Raw genomic sequence first — 18,630 nt, 5'->3', positions numbered from 1 at the left:
GAAGACCAGTAAGTGCTTATTCCTACAAATATATATATATATATATATATACACATACATACATAATAGCCCTTTCCCTTCACATACCTTGTCATATATCATATCCCTTTTTTACCCTTACAAAACATTTTTATTAATATTTATATGATTTTTTTTTTATCAGAAAGATTACACATGAGTTTAATAGTTTATTTTAATATGTTTTAAAAGTTTTTTACACATTCAAGCGCAGTTTCTGTTTGTGCTCGAGCGCATCTGTTTAGTTTCAACAAATAATATGCGCTCTAGTTAGTGCACTCGAGATATTGCTTATCGCTTCCTGCACTAACATTAGTGCACCACTTGTAATCTATCCCAGGATGTTTAAAATATCCAGACATTTTCCTTTACTGTCTTGATCTCCACCACTATTCCATTGTCATAATGAATATTTTTAATTTCATTAAATATTTGAATGGATGATCTGCTTAAACCTATAGAAAATGAAAGAATAACTAATTTGTAAGTCATATCTTCCCATAGATTTCATATTCATTGAACATGTAGCCTTAAAAAATTAAATGACACTACTGTAAACATTTTTGTTTCGTGGCAAGTGACCCTCTATTGGGTCATATAATTCACAACATAAGAATAAATACCAAAATACAAAGAATATAAAATGAACTTAAATAAAAAGTAAAATATGTAATCAACTACACAAATTTCTGTAAACCTCACATATCCTATAACACATAACCTTTAGTATTAATTCTCGATCACCCTACCAGCTAGGACCAAAATTGACCACCATATCCTTGTACCCTGGGTGAGAGTTTTCATGTCACAGATAAGAGATGTTGTATCACTGCTCTACAAATGCACATAAAGCACACTGTCATTAATCTTATGTAACTTTGATAAAAACAAAAACCTATAAAAATAAAATATAAAACAAAGTGCCTTTTTGAGAATATAAAATTCTGTATAAATGCAAAAAACAAAAAAAAAAAATGTTTTCCATCCATTACCAATGGAGTTCTTCTCAGCCCACAGATGTATTCTTGGGTTAATCCACTGTTATATATCCCAACTATTACAACATTCCATTGTACGCAAACATATCCCACATGAGCTGATACTTCATCTTGGTTTCAGCGATTCCTGGTTCACACATCCTTTGATATTCTCACCATCCTTTGATATTCTTTTTCTATTTCTCATATATATATTTTTTTCATAGATTGTACTTTACCTTCTGCCTTGATGTCAGCCTCACCTGTCACTTCTCACATCTGGTTAAAAGATAACAGTAAAGCAGGGAGGTATCGCTCTGTATAGCAGAGGAATGTTTCACCAATCAGAGTGTTAGACTGTTCCTGGAACCACACCTTGGATGCCTTACTCGATACTGGCTGCACCTGTTTGTAGCCCAGAGGACAGAGTTGGATGTTCTGAATGCAGAATACCTAAAGCTTGTGTTAGTCAGAAAATGTACTGTCCTCTTATGTTAATGAGTTTGTTACATTTTTATAAATACCCTCAGGCAAGCTGAATGAAATGCTTTTTTCTAAGAATTATTCATTTCAGTGGCCATGATTTTAAAGGACCATTAAACACTAAGGGATAGATTACAAGTGGAGCGCTAACTAGAGCTTTCGCTAGAGTGCTAATTGCGCTAGCAGTAAACCTTTTGCCTGAGTCGGGTTGCTCAGGTATTACAAGTTGAAAGTAAAAAATGATTGCTCTAGCGCTAACCCGACTCGTACAAAATAATTACTACTAGCTCAAATACCTACTGCTCCCTAGAAGTTAATGGAGCAAAAAAAGTTTTTAAAAGAACCTAACACTCTATTTGTGTGCTAACCAGAATTACCATAAGTCCCAACTCTAATAACAACTAAACCGCCACATAGCCCACCGCAAAGTCCCCACTACAATATCAACCCCTAAAACGCCACCCCCCCACATCGCAAACTACCTATGTACACTATTAACCCCTGAACCGCTGTCCCACCACATCGCAATGTCTAAACTACACTATTAACCCCTAAACCTCAGTCTAAACTATACTATTAACCCCTAAACCGCCATCCTGCCACATCACAATATCTAAACTTTTCTATTAGCAACTAAACAGCCACCCCCCACATCACAAAGTAATACACTAACATCTAAATCCCCTAACCTAACCCAAAATAAACTACTCCAAACTTTTCCAAAAAAATCCTAACTACCTTTAAAAAAAACAACTTACCTGTCACATTAAATAAAAACCTAATCTTACCTTAAAAAAACATTATTGAAAATTAAAAACCTAGCATTACTAATAATAAAAAAAAACTAGCATTACAAAAAAACAAACCTAACATTACTGAAAATAAAAAAATGAACATTACAAAAAATAACAAAGTAATTACCAAAAATAATTTACGCCTATTCTAATACCCCGAATAAAACCCCCCCACCCTAAAAACAACAAAAGACGTATTCTAAAACTAAACTACAAATCAAACCAAATAAAAAAAAAAATCAAAAAACAAAAACTTAAATATTGGCAAAATAAGTGCAAAGTTTGAGTGTCTAAACAATTGTTTTAAGTTTATTAATAAATTGTCCTTTAATAAAGAGTTTCAATATTTTAACATAGTGTCTCATTCTGACGCTGGGTCAAACAAGAACAAATTGAGAAAAAAGTAGTTAATTTATAAAACAATTGTTTTAGCAGTCAATCTAAATCGATTATGGACAAATAAAACTTTGAAAAACGTTTGCAGGTTTTTCTTTCTATATATTTTTTATATTTAATTTTTTGACAGATTCAGGTCAACAGTCCTTTGAAAAAATATTGGTCTTATGAAATGCCTTCTTAGTTATATAAATTGCATTTCTAGGACAGCTAGTTTCCATGCTTTACATTTTATAAACTATTTATATAGTTTTCTTACTCCACCCAGACAAGTTTAGTGAAATATTTTGCTGACATCAAACATAACATTGTTATGAATTGTACTTTAAGGAGGAAAGTGAGAGTCTCTATGGCTCAGCGAGACTGAGGGGGCAATTTAGAGGATAGGTGTTTAATAAGATAATTGGGTATTTTGCCTATAATATGTAATCTTAAACATAGAAACATAGATATTGACGGCAGATAAGAGCCATAGGCCCAGCAAGTCTGCCCGACCTTACCTAACAGTATAAACTTATCTAATTCGTAGGATAGCCCTATGCTTGTCCCATGCATTTTTAAAGTCCCCCACAGTGTTTGTTGCTACTACCTCTTGAGGAAGTTTATTCCATAAATCAATCACTCTTTCTGTAAAGAAGTGCTTCCTCAAATTACTCCTGAATCTACTACCCTTTAGCTTGAGCTCATGACCCCTTGTTCTTGAATTTTCCATTTTATGTAAAATACCCACAGCCTCAGTTTTACTAAACCCTTTAATGTACTTGAAAGTTGCTATCATATCACCTCTTTCCCTTCTCTCCTCTAAGCTATACATATTTAGGTCATTGAGCCTATCCTGGTAAGTTTTATTTTTTAGACCATGTACCATTTTGGTAGCCCTCCTTTGCACAGATTCAAGTTTGTTAATATCCTTCTGAAGATATGGTCTCCAGAACTGCACACAATACTCAAGATGAGGCCTAACTAATGATCTATAAAGTGGCATAAGAACCTTACTATTTCTGCTGCAAATACCTCTACCAATACATCCAAGCATTCTGCTAGCCTTACTCGCTGCATTACTACATTGTTTACTAAGTTTTAAATCATCTGAAATAATAATTCCCAAGTCCTGTTCCTTGTCTGTAACAGTCAGTAAAGTGTCATTGAGTCTGTAATTAACATTTGGATTTTTCTTCCCTAAATGCATTATTTTACACTTTGCTGTGTTAAACTTTAGATCCCAGTCGTTTGTAAATATATATCAAATAGCAAAGAAATACACATGCCATGCGCACACACACAAATTAAATATATCTTAACACTAACATTATATATTTTTATATATATATAGATATATATATACTAGCTGTTGCCCGCGGCTTCGCTCGCGTGGATTTTGTGATTTGTTAAAAAAATAGCAAAAAATGCGATCACTCGCATCGACATGTGCCCTCACGTGTGTGCCCGTTCAAGTTGCACACTCGCTGACATAAACTTCTTGAGGTTTCATTAATTCTCTGTTTCTTGTAATCCAAATACCAATGTTCGTATCTATAACATCTTTGTTTTTTAAGATATAGGTATCCTTATAAATCACCCCCCCCCCCCCTTTTAACCCCCCTTAAGTAGATTTTCGGGAAATGTTAAAACACGTGTTTCTTTATTTTTAAAGGAGAATATAAATTCCAATTTTCACATCTGTAACATCTTTGGTTTTTCAAGATATAGGTATCCTCATAAATCACCCCCTCCTTTTGACCCTCCTAAAGGGGATTTTCGGGAAATGGTAAAAAATATATTTATTTATTTTTAAAGGAGAATCTAAATATCAATTTTCACATCTGTAACATCTTTAGTTTTTGAGATATAGGTATCCTCATAAATCAGCCCCCCCCCTTTTTGACCCCTCTTAAGTGTATTTTAGGGAAATGGTAAAACGCGTGTTTGTTTGTTTTTCAAGGAGAATCTAAATACCAATTTTCACATCTGTAAGATCTTTGGTTTTTGAGATATAGGAAACCTCATAAATCAGCCCCCTCTTTTGAACCCCCTTAAAGGGACATGAAACCCAAAAATTTTCTTTCATGATTCAGATAGAGAATACAATTTCAAACAACTTTCCAATTTACTTCTATTATTTAATTTGCTTCTTGTTCTTGTTATCCTTTTCTGAAATGTTTATCTAGGCAAGTTCATGTGCAGCAGAGAACCTAGGTTCTACCTGTTGATTGGTAGCTGCATATATAAACTGATTGTCATTGGCTCACCCATGTGTTCAGTTAGAAACCAGTAGTGCATTGCTGTTCCTTCAACAAATGATACCAAGAGAATAAAACAGATTAGATAATAGAAGTAAATTAGAAAAGAGCTTCCCTCTTTTGACCCCCCCCCCCCCAATAAGTGGATTTTCGGGAAATGTTAAAACACGTGTTTCTTTATTTTTAAAGGAGAATATAAATTCCAATTTTCACATCTGTAACATCTTTGGTTTTTCAAGATATAGGTATCCTCATAAATCACCCCCCTCCTTTTGACCCTCCTAAAGGGGATTTTCGGGAAATGGTAAAAAATATATTTATTTATTTTTAAAGGAGAATCTAAATACCAATTTTCACATCTGTAACATCTTTAGTTTTTGAGATATAGGTATCCTCATAAATCAGCCCCCCCCTTTTTGACCCCTCTTAAGTGTATTTTAGGGAAATGGTAAAACGCGTGTTTGTTTGTTTTTCAAGGAGAATCTAAATACCAATTTTCACATCTGTAAGATCTTTGGTTTTTGAGATATAGGAAACCTCATAAATCAGCCCCCTCTTTTGAACCCCCTTAAAGGGACATGAAACCCAAAAATTTTCTTTCATGATTCAGATAGAGAATACAATTTCAAACAACTTTCCAATTTACTTCTATTATTTAATTTGCTTCTTGTTCTTGTTATCCTTTGCTGAAATGTTTATCTAGGCAAGTTCATGTGCAGCAGAGAACCTAGGTTCTAGCTGTTGATTGGTAGCTGCATATATAAACTGATTGTCATTGGCTCCCCCATGTGTTCAGTTAGAAACCAGTAGTGCATTGCTGTTCCTTCAACAAATGATACCAAGAGAATAAAACAGATTAGATAATAGAAGTAAATTAGAAAATTGTATTCTCTATCTGAATCATGAAAGAACATTTTTGGGTTTCATGTCCCTTTAAGTGGAATTTCGGGAAATGTTAAAATACCTATTTATTTTTCAAGTAGAATCTAAATACCAATTTTCACATCTGTAAAATCTTTGGTTTTTGAGCTATAGGTATCCTCATACATCACCCCCCCCCTTTTGACCACCCTAAAGTGGATGTTCGGGAAATGTTAAAACACATATTTCTTTTTCTTTTTTTTAAAGGAAAATCGAAATACTAATTTTCATATCTGTAACATCCTTTATTTTTGAGATATAGGTATCCTCATAATTAGCCCCCCCCCCCCCCTTTTGAACCCGCTTTAGTGGAATTTCGGGAAATGTTAAAACATGTATTTATTTATTTTTCAAGGAGAATCTAAATACCAATTTTCTTTTTTTATGTCAACAACAAAATATTTGTATTTTGGAGACGCAGCTCCACATAGTGTGTTAAACAAAAAATATTCTTATTGTTTTTCCAAATACATACAAGGGAAAAAGAAGAAAGAGAGAAAAACAAAAACAAACAAAAAAAACACATTGCTTATACAATTTTTAGAAAAAAGAGCAGCAAACAATCATCATCTTATATCAATCTGTACATGACTCATGAGTAGCTGCCAATAATTAATGTACCAAGGGAAAGAAAATAAATAACTCTCCCTCCAGACAACCTGGACTTTATTACACTACAAGGCCAGCTTACAACTAGCATTCTATATTATATGTTCCCATTTTTGTAATTGTCATTGTATATCCATTGCTGAGGAATAAAATCCTCCATAATAAGCATTAAAAACGGTAATGAGTTTCTTTAGGGAGATATAAATTGTATCTGAATTGGTAGAGGCCATCCCATAATTACTCGTATCCATTTAGAAAAGAAGTCTCTAATTGGCTTTTTAGAGAATTCTTTTATGTCATGTAGCTCGATAGTCATTTGCAAATGCATAGTATTCACAAATTCAGAAAGACTAGGGGCACCAGGGAATTTCCACTTTCTAATGGTCATATTTATCAGATGTTTATCTCCTGTCTGTGTACACTAAACACCAATTTTCACGTCTGTAACATCTTTGGTTTTTGAGATATAGGTATCCTCATAAATCACCCCCTTTAGGGCCCCCCTAAAGTGGATTTTGGGGAAATGGTAAAACATGTATTTCTTTATTTTTAAAGGAGAATCTAAATACCAATATTCACATCTGTAACATCTTTGGTTTATGAGATATAGGTATCCTCATAAATCAGCTTCCCCTTTTGACCCCCCAATAAGTGGATTTTCGGTAAATGTTAAAACACGTATTTATTTTTCAAGAAGAATCTAAATACCAATTTTCACGTCTGTAACATCTTTGGTTTTTGAGATATAGGTATCCTCATAAATCACCCCCTTTTTGACCCCCCTTTAGTGGTATTTGGGGAAATTGTAAAACACTCGTTTTTTGTTATTTTTCAAGGAGAATTTGAATACCAATTTTCACGTCTGTAACATCGTCGGTTTTTGAGATATAGGTATCCCCATAAATCACCCCCCTTTTGACCCCCTCTTAAGTGGATTTTCAGGAAATGTTAAAACAGGTATTTATTTATTTTTCAAGGAGAATCTAAATACCAATTTTCATGTCTGTAACATCTTTGCTTTTAGAGATATAGGTATCCTCAGAAATCAGCTCCCCCCCCACCCTTTTGACCCTCTTTAAGTGGATTTTGGGGAAATGGTAAAACACATTTTTCTTTATTTTTCAAAAGAATCTAAATACCAATTTTCACGTCTGTAACGTCGTCAGTTTTTGAGATATAGGTAGCCTCATATAAAAATGCACCCCCCTTTTTTACCCCTTAGGGATGTAATTTCAAAATATCCGTCTTTAGTGGGTGCCTACATCATAAAAACAATGTACCTTCCAAATTTCACGTTCCTAGGTTAAACGATTTGAGCTGTGCGTTGATGAGTCAGTCAGTCAGGACTTCTTTTTATATATTTATATATCTATCTATAAATATATATATATACTATATATATATATATATATATATATATATATATATATATATATATATATATATATATATACACACACACACTCTCACAAACTTCAGGGACATCAACCAGGGTGCCGGTAAAGTAAATCCATATACTCAAAAAAGGCTGAAATCACTGGATTATACACCTTTGTAGAAGTGAGAGCAGTCTTTTGTGAGATTATATAGTGTATATATACTCTCTGTACTGCAGCGTACCAGTTAAATGCTGGGGCGGAAACAGGGGCATTGGGGGCCATTTGGCCCTTGATAAATCGGCCCTATAATCTGTTATTATACATTTATTGTTAAAAATGCTAACTAAAGTATCTTAATGAGGCTGAAATGTTTTTAGTGTGCCCTTTACTTTTGATGGATAGCCCAGAGAGTGCTATAAGTGGGCTCATTACACTTGTATTACAAGTGGGGAGTTAACAATATTAAATGTTTTTTGAAACCTTAAAGGGTTTCTTTCATGATTCAGATAGAGCATGCAATTTTAAGAAACTTTCTAATTTACTCATCAAATTTTCTTTGTTCTTTTGGTATCTTTATTTGAAAAAGAAAAGAAAAAAACAGAAATGTAAGCTTAGGAGCCGGACCATTTGGGTCCCTTTAAAGGGACAGACTACTCCAGGATTTTTTTTTACTTTTTTTATGGTTGCTATATTGCCCTATTTATTTATTCAAATTTTCTTTATTTGAATAAACCAAGCATAAATAGGTATATATTCAAAATAATTACAAAGAACAAATTAGATAGAGTAAACAGACACTACAAACTAAACTGTATATGTTATATCCATATTGATTGATTGCCCCTGGGTAATGTTATATCCATATTGATTGATTGCCCCTGGGTAAACAACACTCAATGGCTGATAATTTCCTTAAAGGGACAGTCTAGGCCAAAATAAACTTTCATGATTCAGATAGAGCATGTCATTTTAAACAATTTTCCAATTTACTTTTATCACCAATTTTGCTTTGTTCTCTTGGTATTATTAGTTGAAAGCTTAAACTAATGCTAATGCTAATTTCTTAGACCTTGAAGCCCACCTCTTTCAGATTGCATTTTAACAGTTTTTCACCACTAGAGGGTGTTAGTTCACATATTTCATATAGATAACACTGTGCTTGTGCACGTGAAGTAATCTGGGAGCAGGCACTGATTGGCTAGACTGCAAGTCTGTCAAAAGAACTGAAAAAAGGGGCAGTTTGCAGAGGCTTAGATACAAGATAATCACAGAGGTTAAAAGTATATTATTATAACTGTGTTGGTTATGCAAATCTGGGAAATGGGTAATAAAGGGATTATCTATCTTTTAAAACAATAAAAATTCTGGTGTAGACTGTCCCTTTAAGTTCTTCAACTTTCACTGCATAAAAAAGTCAATTGTGAATTTTATTTTGATAATTTGGATGATAGAGGGATTATTCAAATCCTATGTCTAAGTGCTTAAGCATAATACAAACAGAGAATACCCTTTTTTCCATTTTAGAGGTAAAACAATAAAAATCCACTCAATCAAAATATGTGTCTGTTTTTTCATTCTGAGGAATTTACTTTGAGAAGCTTTGGGACTTTGAAAAAGAAGGGTTTATGGGGGAGGGATGATGTGGGGAGAAGGCTCAACATGGGAGAAGGAATGTGGTCATAATTGGGGACATGGGGCAGGGTGTATAAATAATTGTAGCAAGTTTTTTTGAGAGGAAACATTCTGTGCAACAGAGGGCCTAGAATAAGGACAGACCAGAGCAAGGCGCACAGGGAAATAGGGTTTGACCAGCTATCTCCGAGGTGAGAATGGTTCCAAGTCTCAAGCATGAGTTTGTGAGTGTCTATTGTTCCTGCTTGGATATGATGGAACCTCTCCAAGTGCAGTAAAGTCTTCAGACTCCTTTCAGTGAAGGTGGGGACCAAAAGGGATTTCCAGTATTTTTGTATCAGGATTATGATACTGTTCACCATTATAAGAATTAAGACTTTTGTCACTTTGTTTTCTAGTTTAGGCAAGGAGATAAATAGTAACATTTTGCAGTCATTGGGAACTGTCCCTCCCACCACCCTTGTCATTAAGGTTAACACGTCAAGTGAGTCCAGTTTAAGACAACTACATCATGTGTGCAAAGGAGTTCCCTCTCCCCCACATCCCCTCCAACATTTACCATTTGTAGATCTATAAATTTGTTTCAGTCTATAGGGAGTAAGGTTGGTACTAGTGAGGAATTTGAAATTGGTTTCTTGTATCCTGGTGGATATGGAGTTTTTTTTTTTGGAAAAGGCTGTGGATCAATCTTGAAATGTAATGTCAGATTTTAGGTCCTTTTCCCATGCCTAAGTATATGATGGTACTTTCTGTGGGTCATTTAGTAGCAATAGTTTGTATAATATAGAAATAGCATGGCTGGAAGGGGATTCAAGCAAGCACAGTCCCTCACATGGGGTCATGGGTCTCGTAAGGTTATTTTTGCTAGGATGGGTGTTTATGTAGTGGGTTATCTGTGCATAAGGGAGCCAGTTAAAGTTTAGGGTTGGGGATGTGTCATATATTTGAGTTTTCTATCGTGGATTAAAGTGTTCAGGATTTTCTCATTTATTTGGTAAATCTGGTCTTGGTGGGTCTCCTAATTGCTCCAGGGCAATGACAGATTATCGCAGAGGGGGGTCATAGGGAAATTTATCGAGAAGATGTTGGTGGAGGTATTCAGTATTTTGTCCCATGTCGTATAAAAATCTATGAATACATCCTACAATTCTGCCCACTCTCACACCAACAACACAAAATCAAATACTTAGGTATTTATCTAACACCTTCACCCAATACATCAGTGTTTCTCAACCTTTTTGTAGCAAGTACCCCTGTAGGCATACAGTTGTTTCCTATGTACCCCAACTGTAAGCACAAATATTATTGATCTTTTACATGAGCGAAAATGGGAATCGTGTTTCACTTAATTTCACAAGCTTGTATCGGATATATTAATGAAGTAAATATATAGAAATCAGATTTTTGTTATATGTTTTCCTGAATTTAATATTTGGCAGTATTACAAGAGAGAATAATAAACACATAAAACACAGATATATATTTCATTGATATTAATACTTATATGCCATTAATGTGCTTCTTACATTAAAAAAAATAGAAAATAAACTCTTCTGCATGAAGAGGGAATTGAAATTTATGGTACCATCTTTTTATTTTGACTATTTTATTATACCTATTTCATACACATTTATCTGTCTTGTTTTACTGTGGCACACTTTAATATAATGCACTTTATCTATTTCACAGTGGTACATTTATCTGGCACTTGTCTTTGTGACACTTGGTCACAGTAATACACTTTCTCTGTTCAAATCAGTGAAGCTCAACTCCATCCCTCATATGTCACTAACAAGCCAGAATCTAAGGTTTTAGCAATTTGAGGTGAATCTAACCTAGGCAGGGAAATACTCACACTCTGCCCTGTTAGGAGTACTTGAGGGTAGAAATAAGAAACACAGCTTTCTTCGATATGTCATGTTTACGATAACTACATCAGGAAAAACAATAATGAAAGCCAATCCCTGGAGTACCAATTGCCAATGCCCCAATTACCCCATGGGTACATGTAGCACGGCTTAAGAAACTAGGCAATATATTATATGACCACAATTACAAAAAACTACTAAAGAGTACAAAGAATACTATACTTCATGCAGACCCTCCCCATACCTTTTCACTATACATATATCCAATATTTACAAAGCATAATTAAAAAATATGTTTGACGATATTTAAAACCCAGAGTAGGAAGAAATACTCTGTATCTTCCCAGGGCGTCAGGTGGCCTAGGGCTTCCTATCTTAGAATTATATTGAAAAGGTGTGACATTACAACACCAAGCAGGGTAGTGCATGAATTCCTCAGATAAGCGTTGGGTCTAAGTGAGCAAGGACATACTAATAAGTGGGATAACACAGATCCACCCACAGATATCCTCTGTTTTCTCTCCCTTAACCCCATTCAAATGGAACCCCGAACTTCTCTTACACAGCCCCAGGTCAAACACCCCACAGGGACCACATAGCTGTGATACTGTCTTGCATTCTGTACTCTCTGATTCCCTCCTTAGACCCTACGAATCTCTAAGACACATAGAACTTTCAATAAATTGGTTCTCTTATGCACAATTACGCCATTACTTAAACACTCATAAAAATAAAGAGAACCTAACCAGACTAATCACACCTTATGAAAAACTTTGTCTCATAAACCCACTATCTAGACATTTAATTTCACTTACTTACTGCCTCCTTCTGGTGTCAGAAGGTGGGACAACTACCTCTTTACACTCATAAATGGAAAGCCCTATCTCTCAGAGAGACTGGTGGAAAATATTCACTCATCATCAAAAAGCCAAGGTCTCCGTTAGGGTACTGGAATCCAACTTTAAGTTTCTGTCTAGATGGTATCTTACCCCTGCTAGAATTAAGCACATGCAATGCATAAGGTACTCTGCTGCACATCTGCTGGGGGATGTGAAAAGCTGGGCAGCTATTGGGAGGATGTCTTCAAAATTTTAGAAAGGAAAATGGATTCACCTGTCCCGAATACCCCATATACTATACTATTTCACTGCCTACCAAGACTTCAAAATAAAGCAAAACTGAATTTAACATACATTATGCTAAATAATTAATCCCACTACACTGGAAGTCTCCCCAAGTACCCAATGTGAAAGAATTGGAATCAGAAGTCGAGCGGGTGTTACAACTGTAGAGATACTGCTACTTGAGAAATGATAGAGTGGAAATGCATGAGTAAACGTTAGAAATGTGGTCCCTTATCATCCTATAATCTAGTAAAAGGTGACACACGTGGGAAGCTAGGGCTTTGTGGACTTAGTCCTGCCCCCCCCAAATTATAAAATGTAAGTGCAGAGATCCCTTAATAGTAGGCTGACCATATTGCCGCTTTAAAAAGGGACACATATGAAAAATACATATGTCAGGGCTGTTTTCAGGGCTGTTTAAAGAAATGGTTTTGTATAAGAGCCCTCACATATGTATTTTTCATATGTGTTCCTTCTTAAAGCGGCAATATGGTCAGCCTACTTAATAGGATCCCAGTTACAAGTTGCGGATCTAGATGGGACATTGGAACCAGATCACCCCTACCCTCTAATTTCTCTCCCTCACCTCCTCCTCCTCTCCCCCCACCCTTTTTTTCTCCTCCCTCTCCCTAGGAAGATGTTACTTTACATTTCCATAATGGTTGTTCACGTTTTACTTATTGATTGTTCATTGTTATCAGATAAACATTATTACATTATAGTGTTAACATATAATGTTAAAAATGGGTTTTCTTTTTTAAGAGACAAAAATCTTGAACAGCAGGACTTTACGGGACGTTACAGAGACTATACTGGAAGGATGTTCAATGAGGGATGGTTTCAATACTGTTATGTTATATGTTCAATACTGTCCAAATTCAATGAGATAAGAGGAGGCCTTCTAAACTTAGAAATTAGCATAGGAGCCTACCTAGGTGTAACTTTTAACAAAGAATACCAAGAGAACAAAGCAAATTTGCTGTTAAAAGTAAATTGGAAAGTTGTTTAAAATTCCATGCCCTATCTGAATAATGAAAGTTTAATTTTGACTAGACTGTCAGGGACATTGCATAAGAGTGTGTGTATGTAAGTGATGATATGCACATATTTGTGATAAACAAATAGAATGTAACATTCTAAAAGTTCATATTGTTTAAAGTTATTCTTTGGAAATTTAACTTTTTTTTTTTAGGATTCTTTAGGGTATTCTCCATCCCAAAAGATTGCAGCACTCCATTCCAAGGTTTATTAACTTTTCAAGACATACGCCTAGATTACGAGTTTTGCGATAGAGGCTGTGCGGTGCTAACGAGCAGTTTATGTTCACCGCTCACCTACAGACAACGCTGGTATTACGGGTTTTTACAAACCCGGTGTTAGCCGCAAAAAAGTGAGCGAAGAGCAAAATTTAGCTCCACAGGTGGGCACGGACCTCCATATGTGGTGGGCCTGCCCACTACTGGAGAGAATGTGGAGGGACGTTTTTGATCTCTGTAAATCAGTAGGAATTACTCTCACGGAGGATCCTAAGGTGGCCCTCCTAAATATCTTTGCAAGACAAACACCGAAAATTCATAGACAATTGGCTATATTTATATTTGCAGCTGCCAAATCCTCCATTGCGAGGAAGTGGAAACAGATAGACCCTCCCACTATATCTGACATTGAAAAAATTGTGGAAACCTATGCCAGGATGGAAAGAGGATTCTACCAGCACTTGAATAAAATGGACACATACTGGAAAATTTGGGACTTATGGACCCATAGACGAGAGGACTCTGGAAGCACTAGGACTTAACAGAGGTCCCCAGGATACCTGGAGAAATTGAATTTTGCATTCAGGTTCCCCCATCATTCTTGGTCTCTCCCCCCCCACTTGTCTCCCCTGTCTGCTCCCCCAGATAGACCTTGATTGGTCCTTAACTCTTCCTTGCTTACCCCTGCCCCTCCTCGGGTTCCCTCTGTTTAACTGCTCCTTACTACTACTCCACTGACCGGTTGGATCTGGGGATTAGGTATGGTAGTGAATTGGAACTATTCCATCCCCCTTTGACTCTACTCTACTTACAATTGTACCCCCTATGTGGGCTCACCCTCTCTAGATAAGGAGCATATATATATATACATACCTGGTACGAGGTTCCCCTAATGCCAATATCTCGAGTGATTTATGTGTGTATTTTTTATCTAAATCTCTTCTTACGGTTCTAGCTGGCCCAATAGTGACCAGAAATTGAGTTACTCTAGCAATTTAACTATATTATTTTAAAAATTGAGGTTCTGTTACTGTCTACATGCTTTTTTACACCATAATTGGTTGTTGCCTTTGAAAAAAATAGATTTGTGCATTAATCTAACTAATCACGCTGTCTATACCAATCCTATTTAGGTGTATTTGAGACAGTCATAGTCTTTAAGACTGTAGTAATGTTCCCATGCTGTTATGGGTTCTCTCAATATCCTACGTTGTATTTGCCTTATTACTATGATGGTTTGCTGACACTATGTACAAGTAGGCTTTCTGTATTTCAAGATTGTAATCTTGTTACTGTATTTTGAATATTTCCTCAATAAAAACTTATAATAAAAAAAAAATTTTTTAGCTCCACATCTCACCTCAATACAAGCGCTGCTTACGTTAGCGGTGAGCTGCTAAAACGTGCTCGTGCACGATTTCCCCATAGGAATCAATGGGGAAGAGCCGGCTGAAAAAAAAAACCTAACACCTGCAAAAAAGCAGCGTAAAGCTCCTAAAGCAGCCCCATTGGTTCCTGTGGGAAACACATTTTATGTCTACACCTAACACCCTAACATGAACCTCGAGTCTAAACACCCCTAATCTTACACTTATTAACCCCTAATCTGCCGCCCTCGACATCACCGCCACCTACATTATATTATTAACCCCTAATCTGCCACTCTGGACACCGCCGCCACCTACATTATACTTATGAACCCCTAATCTGCCGCTTATTAACCCCTAATCTGCCGCCTCCGACATCGTCGATTTTATTTATTAACCCCTAATCTGCCGCCCCCAATGTCGCGCCACTATAATAAAGTTATTAACCCCTAAACCTAAGTCTAACCCTAACACCCCATAACTTAAATATAATTTAAATAAATCAAAATAAAATTAATACAATTAACTAAATAATTCCTATTTAAAACTAAATACTTACCTATAAAATAAACCCTAAGATAGCTACAATATAACTAATTAATTACATTGTATCTATCTTAGGGTTTATTTTTATTTTACAGGCAACTTATTTATTTTAACTAGGTACATTAACTATTTAATAACTACCTAGTTAAAATAAAGACACATTTACCTGTAAAATAAAACCTAAGTTACAATTACACCTAACACTACACTATAATTAAATAAATTAACTAAATTAAATACAATTAATTACAATTAAATAAAATTATCTAAAGTACGAAAAAAACCCACTAAATTACAGAAAATAATAAAGAAATTACAAGATTTTTAAACTAATTACACCTACTCTAATCCCCCTAACAAAATAAAAAAGCCCCCCAAAATAAAAAAAGCCCTTCTCTACACTAAATTACAAATAGCCCTTAAAAGGGCCTTTTGCGGGGCATTGCCCCAAAGTAATCATCTCTTTTACCTGAAAAAAAGTACAAATCCCCCCCCCCAACATTAAAACCCACCACCCACACAACCAACCCTACTCTAAAACCCACCCAATCCCCCCTTAAAAAAAAGTCTTCATCCAACCGGGCAGAAGTGGTCCTCCAGACGGGCAGAAGTCTTCATCCAGACGGCATCTTCTATCTTCATCCTTCCGGCGTGGAGCGGGTCCATCTTCAAGACATCCGACGCGGAGCATCCTCTTCATCCGACGGCCGACGACTGAATGAAGGTTCCTTTAAATGACGTCATCCAAGATGGCATCCCTTCAATTCCGATTGGCTGATAGAATTCTATCAGCCAATCGGAATTAAGGTAGAAAAAATCCTATTGGCTGATGCAATCAGCCAATAGGATTGAACTGGCATTCTATTGGCTGATTGGAACAAAGTTGCCTGTAAAATAAAAAATAAACCCTAAGCTAACTACAATGTAACTATTAGTTATATTGTAGCTAGTTTAGGGTTTATTTTATAAGTAAGTATTTAGTTTTAAATAGGAATTATTTAGTTAATGATAGTAATTTTATTTAGATTTATTGTAATTATATTTAAGTTAGGGGGGTTAGGGTTAGACTTAGGTTTAGGGGTTAATACATTTAATATAGTGGCGGCGACGGTGGGGGCGGCAGATTAAGGGTTAATAAATGTAGGTAGGTGTCGGCGATGTTAGGGACGGCAGATTAGGGATTAATAATATTTAACTAGTGTTTGCGATGCGGGAGTGCGGCGGTTTAGGGGTTAATATGTTTATTATACTGGCGGCGATGTCCGGTTCGGCAGATTAGGGGTTAAAAAAATTATTTTAGTGTTTGCAATGTGGGGGGTCTCAGTTTAGGGGTTAATAGTTAGTTTATGGGTGTTAGTGTACTTTTTAGCACTTTAGTTAAGAGTTTTATGCTACGGCGTTGTAGTGTAAAACTCTTAACTACTGACTTTTAAATGCGGTACCAGTCTTGACAGGATAGGGTCTACCGCTCACTTTTTGGAAGACTCTTTATACCGGCGCTATGCAAGTCCCATAGAAAATATAGGATACGCAATTGACGTAAGTGGATTTGCAGTATTTCCGAGTCTGGCCAAAAAAGTGTACACCTGTACCTGCAAGACTCATAATACCAGCAGGCGTTAAAAAGCAGCGTTAGGACCTCTTAACGCTGCTTTTTAACCCTAACGCACAACTCATAATTTAGGCCATAGTTTGCCCTCCTGTTACTCTTCGGGGTGGTTTAACCATTTCAAATGGGAGTTTGAGAAGTTCCATTTGATTTTGTTTTCATCACAAGTGCATATAATATATACATCATAACTTCAAATGGTTTAACATGCTTGCCCAAGTGCTAAGTACATACATACCTTATTCTACAAAACATAAGCACAGAACACAACCTTGATTCAAACCAGCGTACATTTTATTCTTATGTTGCACATGAAGTCTCAGTGTTTTGTATCACCACCTTCCACATATACACTTTTTAAATAAGTATTTTATTAAGCACTGGTAACAATTATTGGAATATTTATGGCAGATATTATCTGTCATTAAGCTTTTCTTTTGTATTGATATACATTCCTGACTTAAAATATCTCCTATAAATTATCTTAAAAAAACACTTGTGAGTTATCCGCAACTTCAGATGTCTGCCACACAAAGGAGTGATTGGGTGTGCATTATGTGGAATGCAAATAGAATCACATACAGTCCCATAGAAAGTACTGTTAAATATCGTCATATTTCAAAACTTATGTGTTTATTCAAGTCATTTAGATGAACAATACAAAGTATCTGGCACAGCTTTTCACGGACATTTTAAAATGCACAGCCATTCTGACTATTAGAAAAGGAATGGCCAACTTGTGACCCAAGGGCCACATGCAGTCCTCTGCACTAGTTTTTGTGGCTCCTAAGAAAAAGCAAAAGTGAGAATATGTTGCATAGTTTATGTGGCAACAGGAAAACAAGTTACTAAAAATGTGTAGGAGAGAACAGCAAAGGGTACCTTTAAAATTTACATAAATATGGCCCTGTGGCACCGGGCATTTTTAGGAAATATATAATTTGTTAAATAGCTATAAATTTATCAGTGGCCCATAATGCTTCTAAAATATTGTCCTGCAACCCCCATGTATTATTAAGTTGAGAACACTGTATTAGAAAACCAAGATATTGTGTAATGTATTCAGTTGCTTTGCACATAGATTAATACAACATGTAATTCTACTTTTAATTCTGAAACTTGTCCACAACTTAAATTCAGACATCAGAACGCACAGTTATGATACTAATGAGTTGTTCAAAATTCAAAATCAACTAAATTAAAAATGAAACCGAAATATATGAAATTGGTGTGTATATTGAACAAATTAGCCTTCATGTTTTTCCATACACTTCGGTCTCTTATGGTTTGCTGCCACGAAGGTCTGGAAAGTCCTGTATGGTTGTATATAAATACAAGATCAAAATAATCTGTCTGTGCCACTCACCGGCAGGGAAATAAAAAAAAAATTAAAGGGACACTGAATCCAAAT

General features: G+C 35.6%; 1 protein-coding gene across 1 annotated transcript in view; it reads right to left on the bottom strand.

Moving 5' to 3' along the window:
* LOC128652420 (uncharacterized) overlaps positions 1 to 18,630 on the bottom strand; it is a 238,000-nt gene that overhangs the window by 203,654 nt on the left and 15,716 nt on the right. Inside the window, exon 4 of the mRNA XM_053705358.1 lies at positions 1,259 to 1,267. Coding sequence (XP_053561333.1) covers positions 1,259 to 1,267 — 9 coding nt within the window. The remainder of the gene's footprint in view (positions 1 to 1,258; positions 1,268 to 18,630) is intronic.

The sequence above is a fragment of the Bombina bombina genome, chromosome 3 (genome assembly GCF_027579735.1).
Source record: "Bombina bombina isolate aBomBom1 chromosome 3, aBomBom1.pri, whole genome shotgun sequence".
Classification (NCBI taxonomy): Eukaryota; Metazoa; Chordata; class Amphibia; order Anura; family Bombinatoridae; genus Bombina; species Bombina bombina.
The sequence above is the reverse complement of the archived record's forward strand: the minus strand, read 5'-3'. Positions and strand labels throughout refer to the sequence as shown.